This window comes from Siniperca chuatsi, linkage group LG8 (genome assembly GCF_020085105.1).
Source record: "Siniperca chuatsi isolate FFG_IHB_CAS linkage group LG8, ASM2008510v1, whole genome shotgun sequence".
Taxonomy (NCBI): Eukaryota; Metazoa; Chordata; class Actinopteri; order Centrarchiformes; family Sinipercidae; genus Siniperca; species Siniperca chuatsi.
Genome location: NC_058049.1, coordinates 16,856,987 through 16,876,327, shown reverse-complemented (window position 1 = coordinate 16,876,327; position 19,341 = coordinate 16,856,987). Strand labels below are relative to the sequence as shown.

Genomic DNA, 19,341 nt, shown 5'->3' with positions numbered 1-19,341 from the left:
GTAGGTTATACTCACATTTGAGAAGCTGTAAACAGAGAATATTTTGTATTTTTGCTTGACAAATTACTTAAACGATTAACTGACCGTCAAAATTGTTGTCAATTAATTTTCTGACTCATCATCATTTCAGCACTAGTTTTTGGCACTTTGATGGGCGCAGCAGTGTTTTTCCGGCGGTAGATGGCAGTGGAGCAGCCGCGAGCCTTGGACGCTCAGACTGGGAGAAAGCGTAGAAGAAGAAGAAGCTCCGTTTGTAGCGGCAATGAAAGAACAGCGTGCCACTTACAATTTGAGCAAAACATAAGTAAAGTGTACATTAGCGGCAATAACCATTAAAGTACAGGAAGAGCATAATTACATTTTTAGAAGAGCATCTAAGGACTGCGTCGAGAACATGTCTTTGGTTTGTGCAAGTAAGTGAAGTTTAATTCATGTATATGACGGAGGCAGTGTAGGTTAGCTAAGCACCGCGCTAATGCTACTAGCTATGTAGCTAATGTTAGCGGCCACGCAGTGCCGCCTTGTACTTAGGGTAGTTCGTCGGTCTTGTCTGTGGTTGTTTTATTGTTGGTATCGTATGCTTTTTAAAGATGCAATTGCTTTTTATCCAGTCTCCAACGAGGTGCCGGAGCACCCATGCGTCTCTCCGGTGTCCAACCAGGTGTTTGAACGCAGGCTGATCGAGAAGTACATCGCAGAGAATGGGACGGACCCCATGAACGGACAGCCCTTGTCGGAAGAACAGCTCGTAGATATCAAAGGTAACGTTAAGCTACTGGGAGCAGCTGCAGAGCTACACTCAGTTACACATACCCAAAACTAATGCAGTTTAATACGACAGCCCTGTAATAAATCCTCTTGAAGGCGATAACGTTCAGTTTCTGTTGAAGCTGAGGTGTTGATTAATCTTTAAGTCTGGAGGCTGAAGTTTGAGGTGGTGTTAAATTGCATTGCATTATACTGTGAGGTGTTTTTAATGTTGTGTCCACCCCATTTATTATCAGTGAGGATATACTATAATAGAAAATCACTGAGTATAACACAGTACTATTAAACTGCAACACAAACTACCACTTCAGAAATTAATTGACGCCTCCCTAAAACAGTTAACATAAAATTAATTGCAGGGTTGTTGTATGAAACTGCATTACTTTGTTAATTGCTTAATTAACCAATTGTTTCTGCAGTAGTGACGTTTAAAGGTATGTTTGGGCAAATATCAGATGTTGTACATACTTCAAAAATAAATCCCCTATAGTAGAGTACTGTGTGACTCGCCCCTCCTATCCTGCAGCAAGTGATCTTGAAACCTCAAAAATTACTATAAATAAACAAGACTAACTTGATTAATGAATAAAGGTGATAGACGGCTTGTTCTGAACAACTTTCCTCTTTTTAGTGTCCCATCCTATTAGACCAAAGGCACCATCAGCAACAAGCATTCCTGCCATTCTCAAGTCCCTTCAAGATGAGTGGGTAAGTCCTGGAGAAAAGGCAAACGAGAAATCCATGACAGAACACCTTCATACTGTAAATGTTGCCCAGAATATCTGTTTTGAACTGGCGACTTTTTCTTTCTAGCCCATTTCTCATCAATATTATTAATGATAGTAAACCTTAGGTGAAGCAGAATGTATGAATCGTTTGAATGACCGTTGCTTTAGTAGACCACAATGCATATTCTTTCTTGACTGAAAAATCTTGGTTTGTTGCTCTAATTACATTGGGCAATTGCGCTTTTCCCACCAGACAGGTACAATGCACCAAATATATTCAAATATGTTGCTCCCTGGTTGTACTTGAAAGTCACTCTAGAAATTCTGAGCCAAGCTGGTGATTGCAAAAGAGCTCGTAATATAACAGTAGCTTAGAGTTGATTTTTTTTTTTCTCAGTTTTTTTTCCTTTTTAAAATATGCATTTTAGACAATGAGAAGAGTTCCTTTATCCCGTTTTCTCTTTTCTGTTCTAGGATGCTGTTATGCTTCACAGTTTCACCCTGCGGCAACAGCTGCAGACTACTCGCCAAGAACTGTCACACGCCCTCTACCAACATGATGCCGCCTGCAGAGTCATCGCTCGACTCACCAAAGAGGTCACTGCTGCGAGAGAAGGTGGGTTGACAGCAGTTTGTGTGTCCTATTGTATGGCCTATTTCCAGTTGTAAAACACAGTGAACAGCTTTTATACAACCATCAGCTCTTTCCAGAATCTGATCCACACCGGCATGAGCGTAGATAATATTCTGAGAGCATGTTTTTCTCATTGGGTCTATTTCCGTTTCACAGCTCTTGCCACACTCAAACCCCAAGCTGGATTGATTGCCCCTCAGGCAGTCCCCACCTCTCAGCCAGCTGCAGCGGTGAGTGATTGACTTTTTATTCCAGCCAATAAGATACTGATCAGAAATGCTCATCATAATCTTTTGCCATACTCTCTCCTAACAATCTCTATTTCTGCCTTCTGTCTTTCAGGGTGCTGGTGGAGAGCCTATGGAAATTAGTGAACAGGTGGGAATGACTCCAGAGATCATCCAAAAGGTAACATTTTTTTCTTTTACTTAGATAAATCATTATTTGGGTATAAGCTTTCCATTTTCTTTAGCAGGTGTTTCAATATGCCTTTTTTCTGTGTGCAGCTCCAAGACAAAGCTACTATCCTCACTACAGAAAGAAAGAAGGTATTGTTCTTTTAATGAGCTACTTTATGCCCATTTCTGCTGTAATATCTCAACTTTGTGTAAACACTTGTTCTTCTAAGTCTGTAACCATTGTTGTACTGTGTAATATACTGTCACACTCTTGTGCAACTGCTTTACTGTATTTCTCCAGAGAGGAAAAACCGTGCCAGAGGAGCTGGTTAGAGCCGAGGATCTTACCAAATATCGGCAAGTGGCCTCGCATGCTGTAAGTATAGATTTGTCTGTTTGAGTATACATTAAGATTTTCCTTTTTAACCAGAAGGCTGCAACAGTGTTTTGATGGACTTGATGTTTACAGTGTCAGCATGCTCTCTTTCTTGCCTTCAGGGACTTCATAGTGCCAGTGTCCCTGGTATTCTGGCTCTGGATCTGTGTCCCTCAGACACCAACAAAGTTCTCACCGGTACATTGATTTCATCCAAGGCATTGGATTTCATCCCTATTTTTCAATATTAAACATTTTTGTGATTTTGTTTGCACACTACAAGTCATTTGATGACTTTTATTTGATATCAACCCTCTCTATTCTTCAGGTGGAGCTGATAAGAACGTGGTGGTGTTTGACAAGAAGGAGGAGCAGATTGTGGCAACACTTAAGGGTCACACCAAGAAGGTCACCTCTGTCATTTACCATCCATCCCAGGTAAATTTTCTTTTTTTTTTTGTTTCAAACATCAACCAGTCAGACCTTTCTCCAATAAACCAATCCTGTGACTGCACTCTTCAGAAAAAGTAGAGTGTTTGAATTATTTAGAGACATGCTAAGTATTCTTACTCATTGTTTGCTCTTTTTTTTCGTCCCTGGCACTCTTGCTGTCTTTCCCCCTCTAGTCCGTGGTCTTCTCTGCGTCTCCAGACAACACCATCCGTGTGTGGTCCGTCACCGGAGGCAACTGTATCCAGGTGGTGCGTGCCCACGATGCAGGTGTCACTGGACTCTCCCTTCATGCTACTGGGGACTACCTGCTCAGCTCCTCTGAGGATCAGGTGTGTGTGTAGCTTGGTGAAAATACCAACAGACCTCATGCTATGTTTAACACTGAAGTACAAGTGGTCTCTTCACTAGTTAACTGTGTCACCCCTCTTAACTTATTTCCAATGTTTTCACTGTTCTGCAGTACTGGGCCTTTTCTGATATCCAGACTGGTAGAGTCCTCACCAAAGTCACTGATGAAAGTGCTGGCTGTGGTAAGTGCCTGTATGTTAACAGCAGTCTGAATAAGTGTCCTCCTGTTCCAGGTGGTAATGTTTCTGTCTGCCCTCTACAGCTCTCACCTGTGCTCAATTCCACCCTGATGGTCTCATTTTTGGCACTGGGACGGCCGATTCCCAAATCAAGATCTGGGATCTGAAGGAGCGTACCAACGTGGCCAACTTCCCAGGCCACTCTGGCCCCGTCACCTCCATTGCTTTCTCTGAGAATGGATACTATCTGGCCACAGGTTAGAACTACTTACAGCATTTTACAGTGTTGCTGCTAATCTTTGATGTACAAACGTTCTACCTGAGGTTGCAAAGTTGTAGGAACAGTGGGAATATCAAAAAATTGCACACACATCAAATTAACCTGTACGCTGACCTACAATATCTTAAAATCCTACTAGCATCTTCAGCCTTTTTTTTTTTTTTTTTTTTTTCCCCTAACTGGATCTGCCACTGTATATTTAATTACCCTAACATCTATGTCTGGCTCTGTGCTCCAGGTGCCCAGGATAGCTCTCTGAAACTGTGGGATCTGAGGAAACTGAAGAACTTCAAGACCATCACCCTGGACAACAACTATGAGGTAAGAAATTGCGGGTATTTCTCCTATGAAAGGAATAGTTTGAGGTTTTGGGAAATAATTTTGTTGCCCAGAGTTAAATGAAGAGATCGATACTGTGCTCATGTCTACACACTAAATATGAAGCTAGGGCCAGCAGGCAATTAGCTTAGCTTAGTGTAAAGACTGGAAGCTGTTTCTTGGCTGGGCTCACAAAAATGTAGTGGTTCTTTCAGGTGGATTACTTTAACCTCAGGGAGAACCAGGCTAACTGTTTCATACTGCTTCCTGTCTTAATGCTAAGCTAGGTTAACCACCATACGGCTCTCGCTTTATATTTACCGTGCAGACATGAAAGTGTGAATACAGCGAACGCATTTCATGTGATATCATTACTAAAATGACTTAAAGTAAGAGTCTGCTAAGTGATACTGACAGTGTTAATTGGAAATATAAGCTTGGGAAGCTTAAGTTGATTCACATACTGTGGATTTAACTGCAACATTGAGCATGTAAGGAATGATCATGCGTTTGTTTACACTGTGTTTGATCTTTTCCCTTGTCTTGGTTGCCATTCCTCTGTTTTCCAGGCTCTCACTCTGTGCTTCTAAATCTCATTTCCTTTTTTTTTTTTTTTACTTTTTCAGGTGAAGTCCCTCGTGTTTGACCAAAGTGGTACCTACCTGGCTGTAGGAGGGTCTGACATCCGTGTCTACATCTGCAAGCAGTGGTCTGAGGTCCTCAACTTCACAGGTGAGGGGGGGGCGGAAATACCTCTTCTCAAATGTTCATCCAGTACACATGTCATATGGCATTTGCTCTGAGGAGGTAGCAGAGTTTTCACCTTGCTTTTTCCTCTTTAATTGTAGACCATACAGGATTGGTGACAGGAGTGGCCTTTGGAGAGAACGCTCAGTTCCTGACCTCTGCAGGAATGGACAGAAGCCTCAAATTTTACAGTTTGTAGAAAAGGATAAATTCAGGATGAAGGGAGGACAACTGAGAGGAGGATAGAGGTCTCTATGTCTGAGCAGTCACTATCCTGAACATGGACTCGGCATAGACCTGTAATTTTTAGAAAAAGAAGAAAAAAAAAATCACTGCTAACTGTGCTTCATTAGTGTGTTTGTCCCCATGTCCAGGAATGAGACCCCACTGTCTGCTATATGAAACCACAGCAGCATGGTTAGGATAACATGGCATTGTAAGTCTGAAATGTAAATGATGTGAAATGAGATACAGAAGCCAGTGTAATGTTCCTGTCTGATTTGCCAGCAAATATGATTTTACCGTAGTATTTTCTTTTTTTGTGTGTGTGTGCCGGGGGGGGGTCTAAAGTTGCTTGTAATAGAACTCCGAAGTGTTGTAGTACACTGTCAGGAGCTATAATTGGTGTGACAACAACCTGTTTTGCTTCTTAATGTAGACCAGCTTCATTACAGTATCTTTAGGGTAAGATGAAAATACATCTGTAGTGACGTACAGCTAAGCGGAAAATGAACAGGTGTATGAGATTAATGTTCCTCTGTGACAAATTTAGTCTTGTTTAATCTCCCTTCAATTTCATTTCCTGTTTTCCATTTAAACTTTTGTCTTTTTCCAATTGTACATTTCTCATTACTTGCTATTTTACCTGTTGCAACTCTGCCCTTTTACAATAAAATAAAATATCTTTTGTATTGCCATTCATCCGTTTGTCAGATCAAGACCAAGGGCACTATTGGATCCTCTGCAGAAATTAAAATGGTTTCACTTTAACTTCATTTACCGACATTTCACCATGTCAAACACAACTAAAGTGTCTCCGTGCATATTAGCCCAGAGCTGTATGATATTCATTTGTCGTCCAAGGTTTGTCAAAACTGTGCTGTGCTGTGCTGCTGTGTCTTGTGAAAAACATTTTGTGAGAAAATAGACGTGTCCTGAGACTTGGCAGCGCTGCTGAATGAGTGAACGGGGAAAAGATCTCGGACACGGCCACAGCTAAATAGAGTTATGCCACTCATTTAATTATGGTGTCGCTTAGCAACTACTGTTTAGCAAACCAACAACACCACACATGATACCTATTAACTACGCGTGGAAGAATAATAACACTGAACATTTTAGCTAACGTCAGACATTAAACTCGACTCATCCAAATTCAACTAAACGTTTAAGGTCTTCATCGCCATTTAAGTAACTGGAAATCTCGACCTCTCGTGGCCAAATGAGAGACGAACGTCAGCTGTCACGTGCGTTTCAGTAACGTGACTTTCACAAACGGGAAGTGCGAGTCGAGACTGAAAACTTCCCGTAAACGCGTCTGGTTTGTCCCGGTTAACTGTCCCTGGTGTGTCCGTCGGTACGGTGCTGGACATCCTGAAAGACAGCAGGTTGGAGTCCAGCGGAGTTTAGGAGGCCGACAGGTGAGATATCTAGTATTTAGCGTCATTTTGTGCTCATGAAGCTGTTTTCTACCTCTGTCCACCGTGGTTGGACTGCTATTGTCATAACAAATCAAACCCTTGTGCTAGTTTTCTTTCCTCTAATCAGTCAAGACTATCAGCCGCTTTATGTTTTAAAGTTACATCTTTTGTTTGAGTGCTAATCTTTCAGCCTCGTTTCATTGGCATGGCGTGCCATTAAAACGTAACTTAGCTCTGTTTTCTGATGATTGTGGCGAAAAAAATGTAGACAATGATGTAGACAGAGCCAGACATTATAGAGGTGAAACAGCTGGAGTTGTTATTCGTTTAAGGAAATGCCAAAGTTCCTTTGTTTTTCTTTGTATACTTGCATTGATGTGTTTGTAGTTATGTCATGTTCCCTTTAATGTTTATTTAAGCAACACCCAGTCTAAAAACATTTTATAACTTTATACACACTCAGTTGTCAGCTTATACGTTCACCTATGAAGGTTATCATGGGCGGTTTGGAGGCTGTAGTTTTTATATTAATGAGGTTAGTCTAAATATAACAGCACTACAAACCACAGCCTCCAACATGACCGCAAAATTGAATCAACACATCTAAAACAAAAACTGAACATTATAACCTTCATTAAGGTAGGATTTATTGCAGAGCTCTTGTATCAGTGCATTAGCTATAACATAATTATTATTTTGTATTTACAGAAATGGTTTTTAGTATATTATACAGAGATTTTACTCACAAATGGAAAAAAACGGTGAGCTTGTCATATTGGCACATGTCTGTGCAAGAATGGAAATCCCACCTGATCATCAGTCAGGAGAACTTGACCTTCCCCTTTCTTCAGTTTCCACACATAAGCTTCTGCATTGTCACTGAGAGGCTTTTATTGTCCTAACAGAACAGAAGCCCTCTGTGGACTTTTTTTCACTGCTTACTGCCTCTCTCCTCTAAACTGCAGTACTTTGGCTACGTTGTACTTTTTTTTTTTTTTTGGAAAAAAATAATTTGGGCTTGTTTCCTTGGTGCAGGCAGCAATGGGCTCCATGTTTCGCAGTGAGGAGGTCTGCCTGGTGCAGCTCTTCCTTCAGTCCGGCTCGGCCTATAATTGTGTCAGTGAGCTGGGAGAGCTGGGCCTGGTTGAGTTCAGAGACGTGAGTAACTTCAACTATTGGTTTAGCTCTTGGTTCATGATCTCGTGGTGAAAAGCTCAGAGTCCAATACAAATGGAGGCCTATTACCCTCCTAAACTGATCAGCTGCTGTTTTGGCCAGAATGCTTTTCCATGTGCAACTGTTCTGCCCGCTTTTACGCCTTCTTCACCTGCAAATGGTGGATCGATTTCAACCCTGTTTTTATGTGTTTTGGCCCATATTACAAACCACGGATCATTAAACTAATTCTCACTGCACAGTAATTGATCCATTTACAACTGAATGTTATTATCTTGTATTTGGTAATAATAGATACCTCTCAAAGTCACTTTGGAATCTGCAACTAAATCTGAGCTTAGATGGGATGGTGATCTGATGAATGCTTTGAGTCATTGTGAGACAGAGTAGAATTTGACTTCTCTCTTATTGTGGTCAGATGAACATGAGTAACCCTGTTGCCCTCTTCCTCTCCCCTCTGCTCTGATGTTTTAGTTAAATCCGAATGTGAACTCCTTTCAGAGGAAGTTTGTTGGCGAGGTCAGACGATGCGAGGAACTTGAGAAAACATTTAGTAAGTACTAATTGTTCCCCACCGATAATTTCATGTTCTTTATTTATTAGTTTTGTTCAGATTCTCCTTTTGCCCTTTCTGACCTTCTTTATCTGCCCTTCAGCCTTCGTGGAGCAGGAGATCAATCACTCCCTGTCTCCACCCTTGCAGGGTCCACTCCTTCCTCCATGCCCGACACCTTTGGCCCCTCAGCCCCGCGAACTCATCACCATAGAGGAGGAGTGCGAGAGGCTGGCCAGAGAGCTCAAGGAGGTGAGCGCTTAAAACGAGGCTGAGATGCTATATCAAAGAAGAGCCTCTGTTGTCTCACTAGTACACTATCAAAAGAGGTTGAACTTATTGGCTTGATGATTTTTTTATTTGCGTGTGTGTCTCATTAGGTGTCCAGGAACAGAGACAGCCTCCGGGCTCAGCTGACCCAGCTCTGTCAGTACCAAGGAGTCCTGACCACGACGCACTCTCTCACAGCCTCACAGGTGGTAAAAACTACATTTCTGCAACAATCCCTGCGTCATTTATTACCTTTTCTTTAATTATTGTGCTGTAGTGAGCAAAATGATGTCTGCAAACTAAAACTACAAAATAAAATCTTTTCACAGGCACCACCACCTGTCCTCGAAAGCCAAGGCCTGTTTGATAACCGCCAAGATGTCCACCTCAGGTAGATCTCATTTTCTAAAATGTCCATTGTGTGTTTTATGTTTTTATCTACAATTAACACGTTTTCCGCTGAATCTGCTCTCTCTCAGTTTTGTGGCAGGAGTGGTCCATCCTTGGAAGGTCCCCTCATTTGAACGGTTGTTATGGCGGGCGTGTCGCGGTTATATTATCGTGGATTTCAGAGAAATGGAGGATCGACTTAACCTTCCGGACACGGTGGGAACTGGGAGACAGGGAGAGGGGCTCATGGTTGAGAGATACATAAGTTATTCCTGTTGCAGAAATAGTCTCTGATGATTTGTCACATCTAATGAGTATTCTTATGGGTATTTTATCACAGCTGTTTCTTCATTTGCAGGGGGAAATGCAATGGACAGTGTTCCTCATTTCCTATTGGGGGGATCAGATTGGACAGAAAGTCAAGAAGATATGTGATTGGTGGGTAAACCTGTGCATCAGTTTGTATATTGTAGATGTCCACACTGCGGTGTCTATTGAACCTGTTGAATATCTTTTGATTTTCCTCTCCTGACAGCTTCCGCACACAGACATTTGCATACCCTGAGAACACTGCTGAGAGAGAGGAGATTCTCCAGGGACTTCAGGGCAGAATTGAAGATATTAAATCAGTAAGTGTAGTGCATTTTTATAAAAGCACAGAATATTGATACAATCACCAGCACTTAACCTCCCTTTTGCAATGTCTGTATCACACTGAAAATACTAGAAAGCACAAAAATAGCAGTAATGTGGGTTTTCAAAGTTCAAATAACTTTTTTTTTCTTTCTGTTTAGTACTTCTAAAACATGTTGCTTATGCAGCCACTCTCACTTCCGTCTATTTCAGGTGTTGTCACAGACTGAGACCTTCCTGCAGCAGCTGCTGAAGCGGGCGGTGACTGTACTGCCCCAGTGGAAGGTGCGGGTGCAGAAGTGTAAGGCGATCCAGATGGTGCTGAATCTCTGCAGCCCCTCCGTTACTGACAAATGCCTGATCGCTGAGGCCTGGTGTCCCACTGCCAAGCTGCCAGAACTGCAGAACGCTCTGAGAGAGGGAGGGGTGAGACAAAGACAGAGTTGTAGATGAGGAGAATTAACATATAATAATGAGTATAGCACCTAATTTCTCATTCTCTTCATTTTTATCCAACCCTCTTCTCCATTCTCAGAGGAGGAGCGGCAGTGGGGTCGACTCTTTCTACAACCGCCTGCCTTCCTCCACCCCTCCACCTACTCTGTTTCCCCTCAACTCTTTCACAGCTGGTTTCCAGAACATCGTTGATGCCTACGGAGTGGCCAGCTACCGTGAAGTCAATCCAGGTACTTCAGCACACCGCACACCTTCTTCATCAATGTCTTGAAAGAAAAAGGACATGTCAGATGTTCAAAGTAGAAGCCAGAGAATGCTCAGCCTCACGTGTATTTGTTTCTTTAAGTTTAGTAAAGTCTTTTCTCTCAATGCCTCTGCAGCGGTGTACACCATCATTACATTCCCCTTCCTGTTCGCTGTAATGTTTGGGGATGTGGGTCATGGTTTACTGATGACTCTGGTTGCCCTATGGATGGTCCTTGAGGAGAAGGACCCCAAACTCAAGAACAACAACAATGAGGTAATTAGAGGACATTCGCTCACAGTGCCCACACACACACACAAGCTCAACACAAGACAAATGAAAATGACAACAAAATGATAACTTAATATTTAACTAAAACTGAAAAGATTGACATTCAACTGAAATGTTTGTTTTGCCAAATGTGTTTCCTGTTTGTTAATTACTACTTGAATGATTGTACATTGCTCTTAAAGAGATTAAAGCTTTGACAAGAGTTTAATGAATTCAGGTTTTTTTTACCAACTTAAAATTCATACAAAATGGATCTGGCAATCAGAAATAAAATGTTATACCTGTGCTAAAACATTATTATTACTCGCTTTTCATTTTATTGATAGCAACATTGCGTGGACCATTCCATGCAATCTACTTGTGGGTACACATCACCAGAAAATGTTCTCCTACATATCCCAGTTGCACAGTAGATACAGTCAGTTGGCAGTAATCAGGTCTTCTGTAGTTTGAGTTTGTAGGCATTGTCATTCATACTCATCCACATTTCAGAGATCAGTGAAATTACATGAATGAGATACAAACATTGTCCAATTGGGAGCTCCAGTATATAAGATCAGAAACTTTGTGTGTCTATATATTTTCTTTAAGAGTAAAACAACCGTAAAACAAAAGAGCTGAAACATGTCTTTGACCTTGCATATTGAATACTGAAACACCTGTGTGTCGTCCCGCTGTGTGTTTCAGATCTGGAGGATGATGTTTGGAGGAAGGTATCTGATTCTGCTGATGGGACTGTTCTCTGTCTACACGGGGGCCATTTACAACGAGTGCTTCAGCAGAGGCCTCACTACCTTCGACTCTGCGTGGCACGTCGGCCCGATGTTCGAGAAGAACCTATGGAAGTTAGGACATTTCATATCTTGAAGCCTGAATTCTTGTTTCCTCCAATCTCCTCGCACCTTGTTTCTTGTCCTTCTTACCTATTTGTATTTTATTTCTTTCAGTTCCTCAGTCCTGGCAGGGAACCAGTACTTGTCCATGGATCCTGTTGTGTCTGGTGTTTTCACCAGCCCCTATCCATTTGGCATTGACCCGGTACGGCAAACACACTCATCAACCCTTCTGTCACGGTCCATTTTCTTTGATCCTGCCATCTTGTTTGTCACTGCATCCATGCTCATTCTCTCACGTTTTGTGTCGTCAGATTTGGGGGCTGGCCAACAACAAACTAACTTTCCTCAACTCATACAAGATGAAGATGTCAGTTGTCATCGGTGTCATTCACATGACTTTTGGTGTCTGCTTGTCATTCTTCAACTACTGGTAAGTTAATCATGCTTTTGTTTACTTTTTTTGGTCCTTTCCTGTTTCTTCTCATATTTATACTCACTTGCCTTCACATTTCCTTGTTTCCCTGTCCCTGCTTTCCCTTGTTGGTGTTTGTGTTTTCTCCAGGCACTTTGGCCAGATAAGCAGTGTGTTCTTTGTGCTGCTCCCAGAGCTGTTCTTCATGGTGTGTCTGTTTGGCTACCTGGTGTTCATGGTGGTCTTCAAATGGATCGCCTACACTCCCGCCCAGTCCAAAATTGCTCCCAGTATACTTATCCACTTCATAGACATGTTTCTTTTCACAGACAACCCCGAAAACCCACCGCTTTATAAAGGACAGGTGCGTGTTTCTTTCATTTCCCTAAAATGTTCTACAATTTGTTTATACTTTTCATAACCACCAGCGATTTTTAAACATGCCATTATTTTTTATATTGATGAAAGCCTTTGCCTGCGTTTGTGGAAGCCACTGGTTTTATTATTTTGTTAGTACAGTATGAAAATCACATGAAACCTGCTTGAGACATGGAACACATTTAGTCTGCATTATCTTATGTCAAGGTTGTTTAATTGTTCCTGGGTACTGGAGGTAAAACTGATTATTTTTTTTAAATCCAGGTAGTCAGCAACTGTTTATGCATAAAGTTACCATATTTCACTTTTTCCCCCAGTGTTTGCTTGTGTCCTCTGCGTTTTATTTTCTGACAATATAGCTTGTGAATGCAATGCTGTTTGGCAGATTACTCTCAAACTTCAGATGTCGAGGTTTCCCACAAACGCATGAACACACCAATAGAATACTTAAAGCATTAATTGTTTTAACTACATTAACAAGAAAACGATAATGTAATTGTTGCTCAATTTTTTTAACAATAATGTAATATGACAAAAGGACAATGAAATGCTCTGTGAGGAATATCAGTCTTGAGCTTGTTTCTCTGCAAGCTCGTTTTCCTACCGTATTAATATGAACTGAAACAAATGAACATCTGGAAGGTAGAAATAAAAAGCACTTAAACCCTCAAACTATGGCATGCTTTGGAACAATAACACCAGTATTATCCTTCAAAATAGCTTGCTAAAGTGAGCATGTGTTGCTTAACAGCTGGTCCTGTAACTCTTCATGTGTAGATTGTGGTGCAGAAGATCCTGGTGGTGCTGGCCCTGTGTTCTGTCCCGGTCCTCTTGCTGGGGAAACCCACGCATGAATACATCACATTCAAGAAAAGACGACGTCAAGTGGTGAGTGTGTTTCACCAAACTTTTTGAACCTTTTTCTAGAGTTGGATGTATTTTCTGACCGATTTCTGGTTCTCTGCAACATCAGGAGGAAGACAGACGTCCGCTGGTGGCTGACGACAGCTCCGTCAACACGCATCAAGGGGAGGTGGAGGGCGGAGCTGCTGAAGAGGAGGTAAGGGAGAAGCCCAAGTAACAGATTAAAGCCAGTCAGAGATGTACTTTTGGAATTCTTGTGATTAAACTGTGCTGTCTGCAGGAGTTTGATGCCGCTGACGTGTTCATGCATCAGGCCATCCACACCATAGAGTACTGCTTGGGCTGCATCTCCAACACCGCCTCTTACCTCCGACTCTGGGCTCTCAGTTTGGCACATGCACGTTAGTGGCACACATACTTACACACACAAACATAATTTACACCATCATCCTCTGTGTGTGACACACACACAGACAGACTTCCTCTCTAAAGTCAAACACACTCGTGTGTTTGAATAACTGGCTGGAAAAAGAATAGTATGATATATTTTTTCCAAGCACTGCCGAATGTCTGACGGTGAGTTACTTGTGTCTCCACAGAGCTGTCAGAGGTGTTGTGGGTGATGGTGATGCGTATTGCCCTGAAGTGGCAGGGCTATGTGGGATCTGTAGTCCTCTTTGTGGTTTTCGCCTTCTTTGCTTTGTTGACCATTTCCATCCTGCTGGTTATGGAGGGACTCTCAGCATTCCTGCATGCACTCCGTCTGCACTGGTAAGGACGCGAGGGAGGAGAAGACAAGGGGAAAATGTGTTTAAAAAGTGTTCATGCAAATTCTCTTGGTTGCCTCTAAACTTCCATAGCCATGTCTCACAAAGCAGGATTAATAAGTAGGATGGATATCTGCGGCTTTAGTCCATGTTTAAAGGGGGTTAGTCAACTGTGTTATTCGTTGACTTATAAAGACACCAAAAACAAACACTGGTCAAAAAAATACATAACTTCTTACATACATTGCGATCAATGAATTTGTGTCATGTCCCAAGCCACAAAAGGTTTCCTTCTTAATACACAACTTTTTATTATCCAACCAGTAGAACTCATCAGAAACATTTTACTAAAATGTGTAGTCCTTAAATCATCATATAAGGACAATAAACCATGAAATGCACTCACCTAAAATCACATAACAAACAAAGTCTAAACCTGTCTTTTCATATTGGTGTACACATCACACTGCGTTGACTGTTAGTCACCTGACAAATGTGACAGAGCAAATGTCATGGCAATCTGCCTACGCAAAGTTGACATTTTGGTTTCAGGGTGTTTAAGCTCAGGGAGGCTCCAAAATGAAAAGGGTTCATCCTTTTGGGTAGGATGAATGTGCTCAGTACATTACGTGGCCGTCTGCCCATTACATTTTGATATTTCTTGGACAAAAATGGATTATGTATTGTAGTTTGTTTTTGCATGTTGACTTTGCTTCTCTCTCTTACAGGGTGGAGTTTCAGAACAAGTTCTACAGTGGATCAGGCTACAAGCTCAGCCCTTTCTCTTTCTCATCTCTGATCAATACATCAGCTGCTATATGATCGGCCAAGCGATGACTTAGGAACGGTTATGTTAACTTATGTATATTATTATACTTGGACTACAACTACACACATCAGAATGATTTTGTCTCCTCGTCTTAACAATGGTATTCTATTGCCTTTAGGCTATGAAATGGTTTAATTCACTTGCACAATGATCATGATGCTATAGACTGTTATCAGTAGAATGAGAATGAGTCCCTATAATTAATTGCAATTGCATTATGTGAAATGAAAAAATACTTTTGTATCCCCTTGCTTATTTTTCTCATTATCATAATGTACTGCTGTCTAATTAGTTACTCAAAAATAGTAATCTTTTACTTTTCACTATATGAACATATATTATAGATATTGATTATGAAAAGGGAAAGCACATCAATTACTGAATCTGTTCTCTAGTTTAAGGGAATGAATGATTGTTAAATTGGTGTACTGTGCTTTAATAAACCAGTCCTGTAGGATTCTTGAAATTATGGCAGGAAGTTATCTGAATGATCTTCATGAGCCAAAGATACTACTCCCTCATCTTCATGTCTTCCAATGACAACAGGTATTTATTGGAAGTAAAGTTTTTTTCATGTGCCTTACTGGGACTGAGTGCTTGTTTATCCACTTTTCATAACATCCATTATCATGCCACTAGTTGAACAAAACTGTCCTGGACATTATCTCTTTTTCCCCTGCCAGTTTTCACTGTAAAATGGATCAAATTTAAACTTAAATTAAATATGATTTTCTTGTGTAATCTTATTGTGGGAATTTATTGTGTCGTGTGTATACATATGACTAATTTGTGAGGTTACCAATGATGGAAGAAGTATAAGCAGTAATACCGCAATATAAACACCTAATTAAACCTAAAAGTTCAAGTGCAGTAAAAAAAACAAGGACAACAGAAAGTAGGTCCTCCCCGGAATTCCAGTCCGTATTTCCCAAATCCCCCAAAATAAAATAATATGCACTTCCAGTTCAATTCTGTTCACTTGGAACAAAGAAACCAAATTATATTTCTCACAGGTTTTACCCGGAGCTACCTGTGAGTCCGTGTTTTCCGTCATGTCAGTCGCGGTTTACAGCACAGAACTGCCAGGAAGGTCCGAAGAAGTTTAAGACAGGAAAACCTCCGAGAGAGCAAACGGACTTATGTACACGCGGACTGTAAGCATGAAAACAAAGAGGACGGACGCCAAACAGACAACTTACTGCTCAGAAAGGACGGTCTCACCACTTCCTCGTAGCACGGCGCCATCTTGGATTTCTTCTTCTGTGTGACTGTTGGCGGACCAACTTTATAGGTGCATACCGCCACCTACTGTGTCGGAATGTGTAGATTCATGCCATTATATAATCTGAAACCATTTGTTCTAAAGAAAAACAAAAAATAAAAAGTGAAAGGTCGCATCCTGCCTGCATTATATAGCCAGACAACCCCCTTCTGATTTCGCTGAAGTCCTGTCCTGTGCTCAGTAGTGATTTTAAGCTTCTGACCTGTCTTATGTACTATATTTCTTAATATCTCTCTTTCTAAATAATGTTTCCTACAATGTATGATAATGTGTTCAACATCTTCCAGAGTGTTACACCACTGACATAAATTTGATTAGCTTTTCTCCATTAAATATAGCGTGGAGTGAACACCTGCATGCCCTAACCTTATTCCTCCTTTAAATGCCTCCTTTAACATGAACGGACTTCTGTATATTATAGTAATCTGTCCCTTTATCATTATTATTATTATTATTTCTGCTGAAAATATTGACAATTTATCGGTCAATCTATGATATATATTAACATTAAACTTTAACTCCTTTCTCTCTTAGGTTCTGACACAATATCGTCAATGGATATCGATAATGGAAACCCAGATATTACGCCCCTCATTTTGGTAACTGCACCTGGAATGTGGGACTTGACTTTTTCCTCCATAACCGTTTTCTTATTCAGGATATTTCTCTGCTGTTCTTCATCATTTGCAAATATTAGTAGTTTTCTGTTGTTACTTGTAGTACTTCGCGAACTTAACTTTCCCAATCTCCTGCTCAGTTGCCTTTGTGACTTTAATTGGACTGAAGTAACTGCCATCTTTGTTCAACTCAATGATTTCTTTCCATTCATCATTTGTCCTGTGCTATTTCTTGACTCTACATTAATTGTACGCCTATTACCTTGTCTGAGATTTTCATCAGAATCCTCACTTGAACCATTGGATCTTTCAAAGTTAGCCTTTTCCCTCTTTTTCTGGCAGTGGACGTGTTGCCAGTCCTTTCCACTATAATCCCAATCATCATCTTAATTCTCTGCCTTGATTTCTACATTCACGACACAGTTGTTGCAAATCCGCCAAACCTTTCAAAATCGCGTATCCTCTGTACACCGCACCAATCCGATTTTTTGTCGTTACACTGAGCTAACTAACTAGTTACTGTAGCTGTCAGATAAATGTAGTGGCGTAAAAAGTGGCGCACCTTTTATTCTGGAGGAACATGTAAACGGAACTGAAGGGTTGGCGTTTGTTTCTGACAGTGCTGATTCTGATTCTGAACCGGATGTTGTCCGAATGTCAAAGATGGCGCTCCACATGTCATGGTGAATTCTTATCAAACAGCCAGAGTATGTATTCATATTTTTAAGGATATAACGGTTTACCGGATGGTAGCACATTGACTGGACTTTTATTTTAACTTATGAGGTGAACACAGCTGAGGAGGAGATGGCTTTGAGCGGAATTAGTCGCAGTGTACGGCTGTTAGGTCAAATTCAACAATGTCGTCCAATTGTGGCCACAAACCAGACAGGTACGTTAAGTAAAGTTATTTTCATTACAGCCGATTTCCCTTTATATGTCATGTTATGCGAGCAGTTCAGCTTATAGCTAACGTTACTAACACACTGGTGTTGTGTTTATCAGCAGCGGCTCGACGTTATTTAACGATCGTTAGCGTTAACGGCTAAATTTTGTCTGAACTCACAATGACTAACTGGTCGGCGCGCGCCTTTGCTTTATGAAACCTGTTGTCTGTTACCCAGCTCGGTGTCTGAGTCAGGCAGCCTCTCAGCCGGAGCCCAGCGCAGATGAAAATGAAGCCGTGAACCCGACCTTTGTGAACAGAAACCCCCGGAACCTGGAGCAGATGGCTCTGGCTGTGAAGGACCGGGGCTGGAAGACGACCTGGCCCCACCGGGAGTTCTACCACAGGTCTGTGTGTGTATGGATGAAATGTCACAACCCTTTTTTCAGACATGGGAGCATCATAATAGCTGTTATATAAGATGAGATATTTAATTTTCCAGTTGGTGTCCATCACTTTGGACTGTCAAACAGCAACTGTCAATTTCATCTATATTTCAGTAATCATTCTTGGCAGAAACCTGATGTAGTAATGACTTTGTTGTGTACATTTAAGCACTATTGGACATATTGTATTGCTCTTCCCTAGTCTGTATTAAACTGTGACTGTGCATGCACTATAAGACCTTAATTTAATCAGTTAAGTCCCACTGAGATCTTATTTTCAAGGGAGAGGAGTGTACATGAAGAACAATCATAACTACATGAATTAAAAAATGTTACAGGACACCTTTGCCAGGCATTTAATCCTGCAGATCTAAATTCCCTATATTTCTTTTCCTCACACAGGATTCCTCCTGCCTCCCTCGCTTCTGTTTCACCATGTTTGTCTCGCTCGCCTTTTCAGGTTGGAGTTTTCTCGCACCCAGCACCATGTGACGGCACAAGTGTTCTCCAGCAGCTCTCCTGTCCCGGTGCTTTCCTGTTCAACCAAGGAGTGGGCGGTGAAGAAGGAGCTAGCTTCCACAAGGTGCGTGGCAGCGTGTCAGGCTGTGGGCGAAGTGCTGGCACATCGATGCCAGCAGGCTGGCATCACCAGGATGGTGTACAGGGCGATTCCCTGGACGTACCGCTCTGATGCTGTGAGTACACGCAGCACCAACTGCTGTCAGAAAATTGATTTGTATGCATTTTTTCCCCCCTTAAGTCATCACCTGCTTCATGTTTATCCCTCTTTGACTTTTCTCTTTCGCAGGTTCAGTCTTTCAGGGCAGCAATGAAAGAGGGAGGAATAACCCTCAGTGAACCCAGAAGGAAATACATCGGTACCTGAATTTAGGTTTCATCTGTCACATCTGTTGTTTTGTAAAACATGTCCTCTATCCCTTTCTCTCTACTCTTTTCTGAATTATAACTGTGCTGATATTAAGATGACCAGCACTACAGTGAATGACAATATAAAGAGGATCAAAATGAGTGATGAAAGTAAGGTTGCCTGTCCCTGTTCTTTGTCTCTTGTGGATAAAATGTTTCTGAACAGAAGCAGTTCTCCTCTGGTTTATTATTTAATAAAGAAACAAAGCGGTTGG

General features: G+C 41.4%; 3 protein-coding genes and 2 long non-coding RNA genes across 11 annotated transcripts; 3 read left to right on the top strand and 2 right to left on the bottom strand.

Moving 5' to 3' along the window:
• The first annotated feature begins 173 nt into the window (after nucleotides 1-173).
• prpf19 (pre-mRNA processing factor 19) lies at nucleotides 174-6,146 on the top strand. Its single transcript, XM_044205367.1, has 16 exons — nucleotides 174-413; nucleotides 612-761; nucleotides 1,400-1,476; nucleotides 1,971-2,112; nucleotides 2,287-2,360; nucleotides 2,473-2,538; nucleotides 2,637-2,678; nucleotides 2,830-2,904; nucleotides 3,027-3,102; nucleotides 3,233-3,342; nucleotides 3,531-3,686; nucleotides 3,818-3,887; nucleotides 3,968-4,141; nucleotides 4,403-4,485; nucleotides 5,109-5,214; nucleotides 5,331-6,146. Exons 1-16 carry the CDS (start codon nucleotides 395-397, stop codon nucleotides 5,426-5,428), a joined length of 1,518 nt encoding a protein of 505 aa, XP_044061302.1. The 5' UTR covers nucleotides 174-394; the 3' UTR covers nucleotides 5,429-6,146.
• Nucleotides 5,386-7,898, bottom strand: LOC122880346. Its single transcript, XR_006378901.1, has 2 exons — nucleotides 7,616-7,898; nucleotides 5,386-5,526 (listed from the first exon to the last, which is right to left on the bottom strand). It is a non-coding gene; the product is annotated as an uncharacterized LOC122880346 (long non-coding RNA).
• On the top strand, nucleotides 6,586-15,709 carry LOC122880332 (V-type proton ATPase 116 kDa subunit a3-like). Its single transcript, XM_044205358.1, has 21 exons — nucleotides 6,586-6,869; nucleotides 7,905-8,027; nucleotides 8,520-8,598; nucleotides 8,702-8,850; nucleotides 8,979-9,074; nucleotides 9,198-9,259; nucleotides 9,348-9,474; nucleotides 9,617-9,696; nucleotides 9,794-9,887; nucleotides 10,105-10,317; nucleotides 10,427-10,577; nucleotides 10,728-10,867; nucleotides 11,570-11,727; nucleotides 11,830-11,920; nucleotides 12,030-12,148; nucleotides 12,281-12,494; nucleotides 13,286-13,396; nucleotides 13,482-13,568; nucleotides 13,653-13,773; nucleotides 13,972-14,143; nucleotides 14,868-15,709. Exons 2-21 carry the CDS (start codon nucleotides 7,911-7,913, stop codon nucleotides 14,959-14,961), a joined length of 2,475 nt encoding a protein of 824 aa, XP_044061293.1. The 5' UTR covers nucleotides 6,586-6,869; nucleotides 7,905-7,910; the 3' UTR covers nucleotides 14,962-15,709.
• On the bottom strand, nucleotides 12,607-17,448 carry LOC122880344. 7 transcript variants are annotated; one of them, XR_006378896.1, is made up of 4 exons: nucleotides 17,311-17,448; nucleotides 16,168-16,328; nucleotides 15,999-16,085; nucleotides 12,607-14,140 (listed from the first exon to the last, which is right to left on the bottom strand). It is a non-coding gene; the product is annotated as an uncharacterized LOC122880344 (long non-coding RNA). The 7 variants fall into 7 exon arrangements; XR_006378899.1 differs by having other exon boundaries at nucleotides 16,168-16,276; nucleotides 17,311-17,423; XR_006378895.1 differs by lacking the exon at nucleotides 17,311-17,448 and adding an exon at nucleotides 17,130-17,263.
• A 69-nt stretch (nucleotides 17,449-17,517) lies between these two features.
• On the top strand, nucleotides 17,518-19,339 carry mrpl18 (mitochondrial ribosomal protein L18). The gene is made up of 4 exons (XM_044205371.1): nucleotides 17,518-17,759; nucleotides 17,992-18,160; nucleotides 18,660-18,894; nucleotides 19,008-19,339. Exons 1-4 carry the CDS (start codon nucleotides 17,675-17,677, stop codon nucleotides 19,083-19,085), a joined length of 567 nt encoding a protein of 188 aa, XP_044061306.1. The 5' UTR covers nucleotides 17,518-17,674; the 3' UTR covers nucleotides 19,086-19,339.
• The last annotated feature ends 2 nt before the right edge of the window (nucleotides 19,340-19,341 follow it).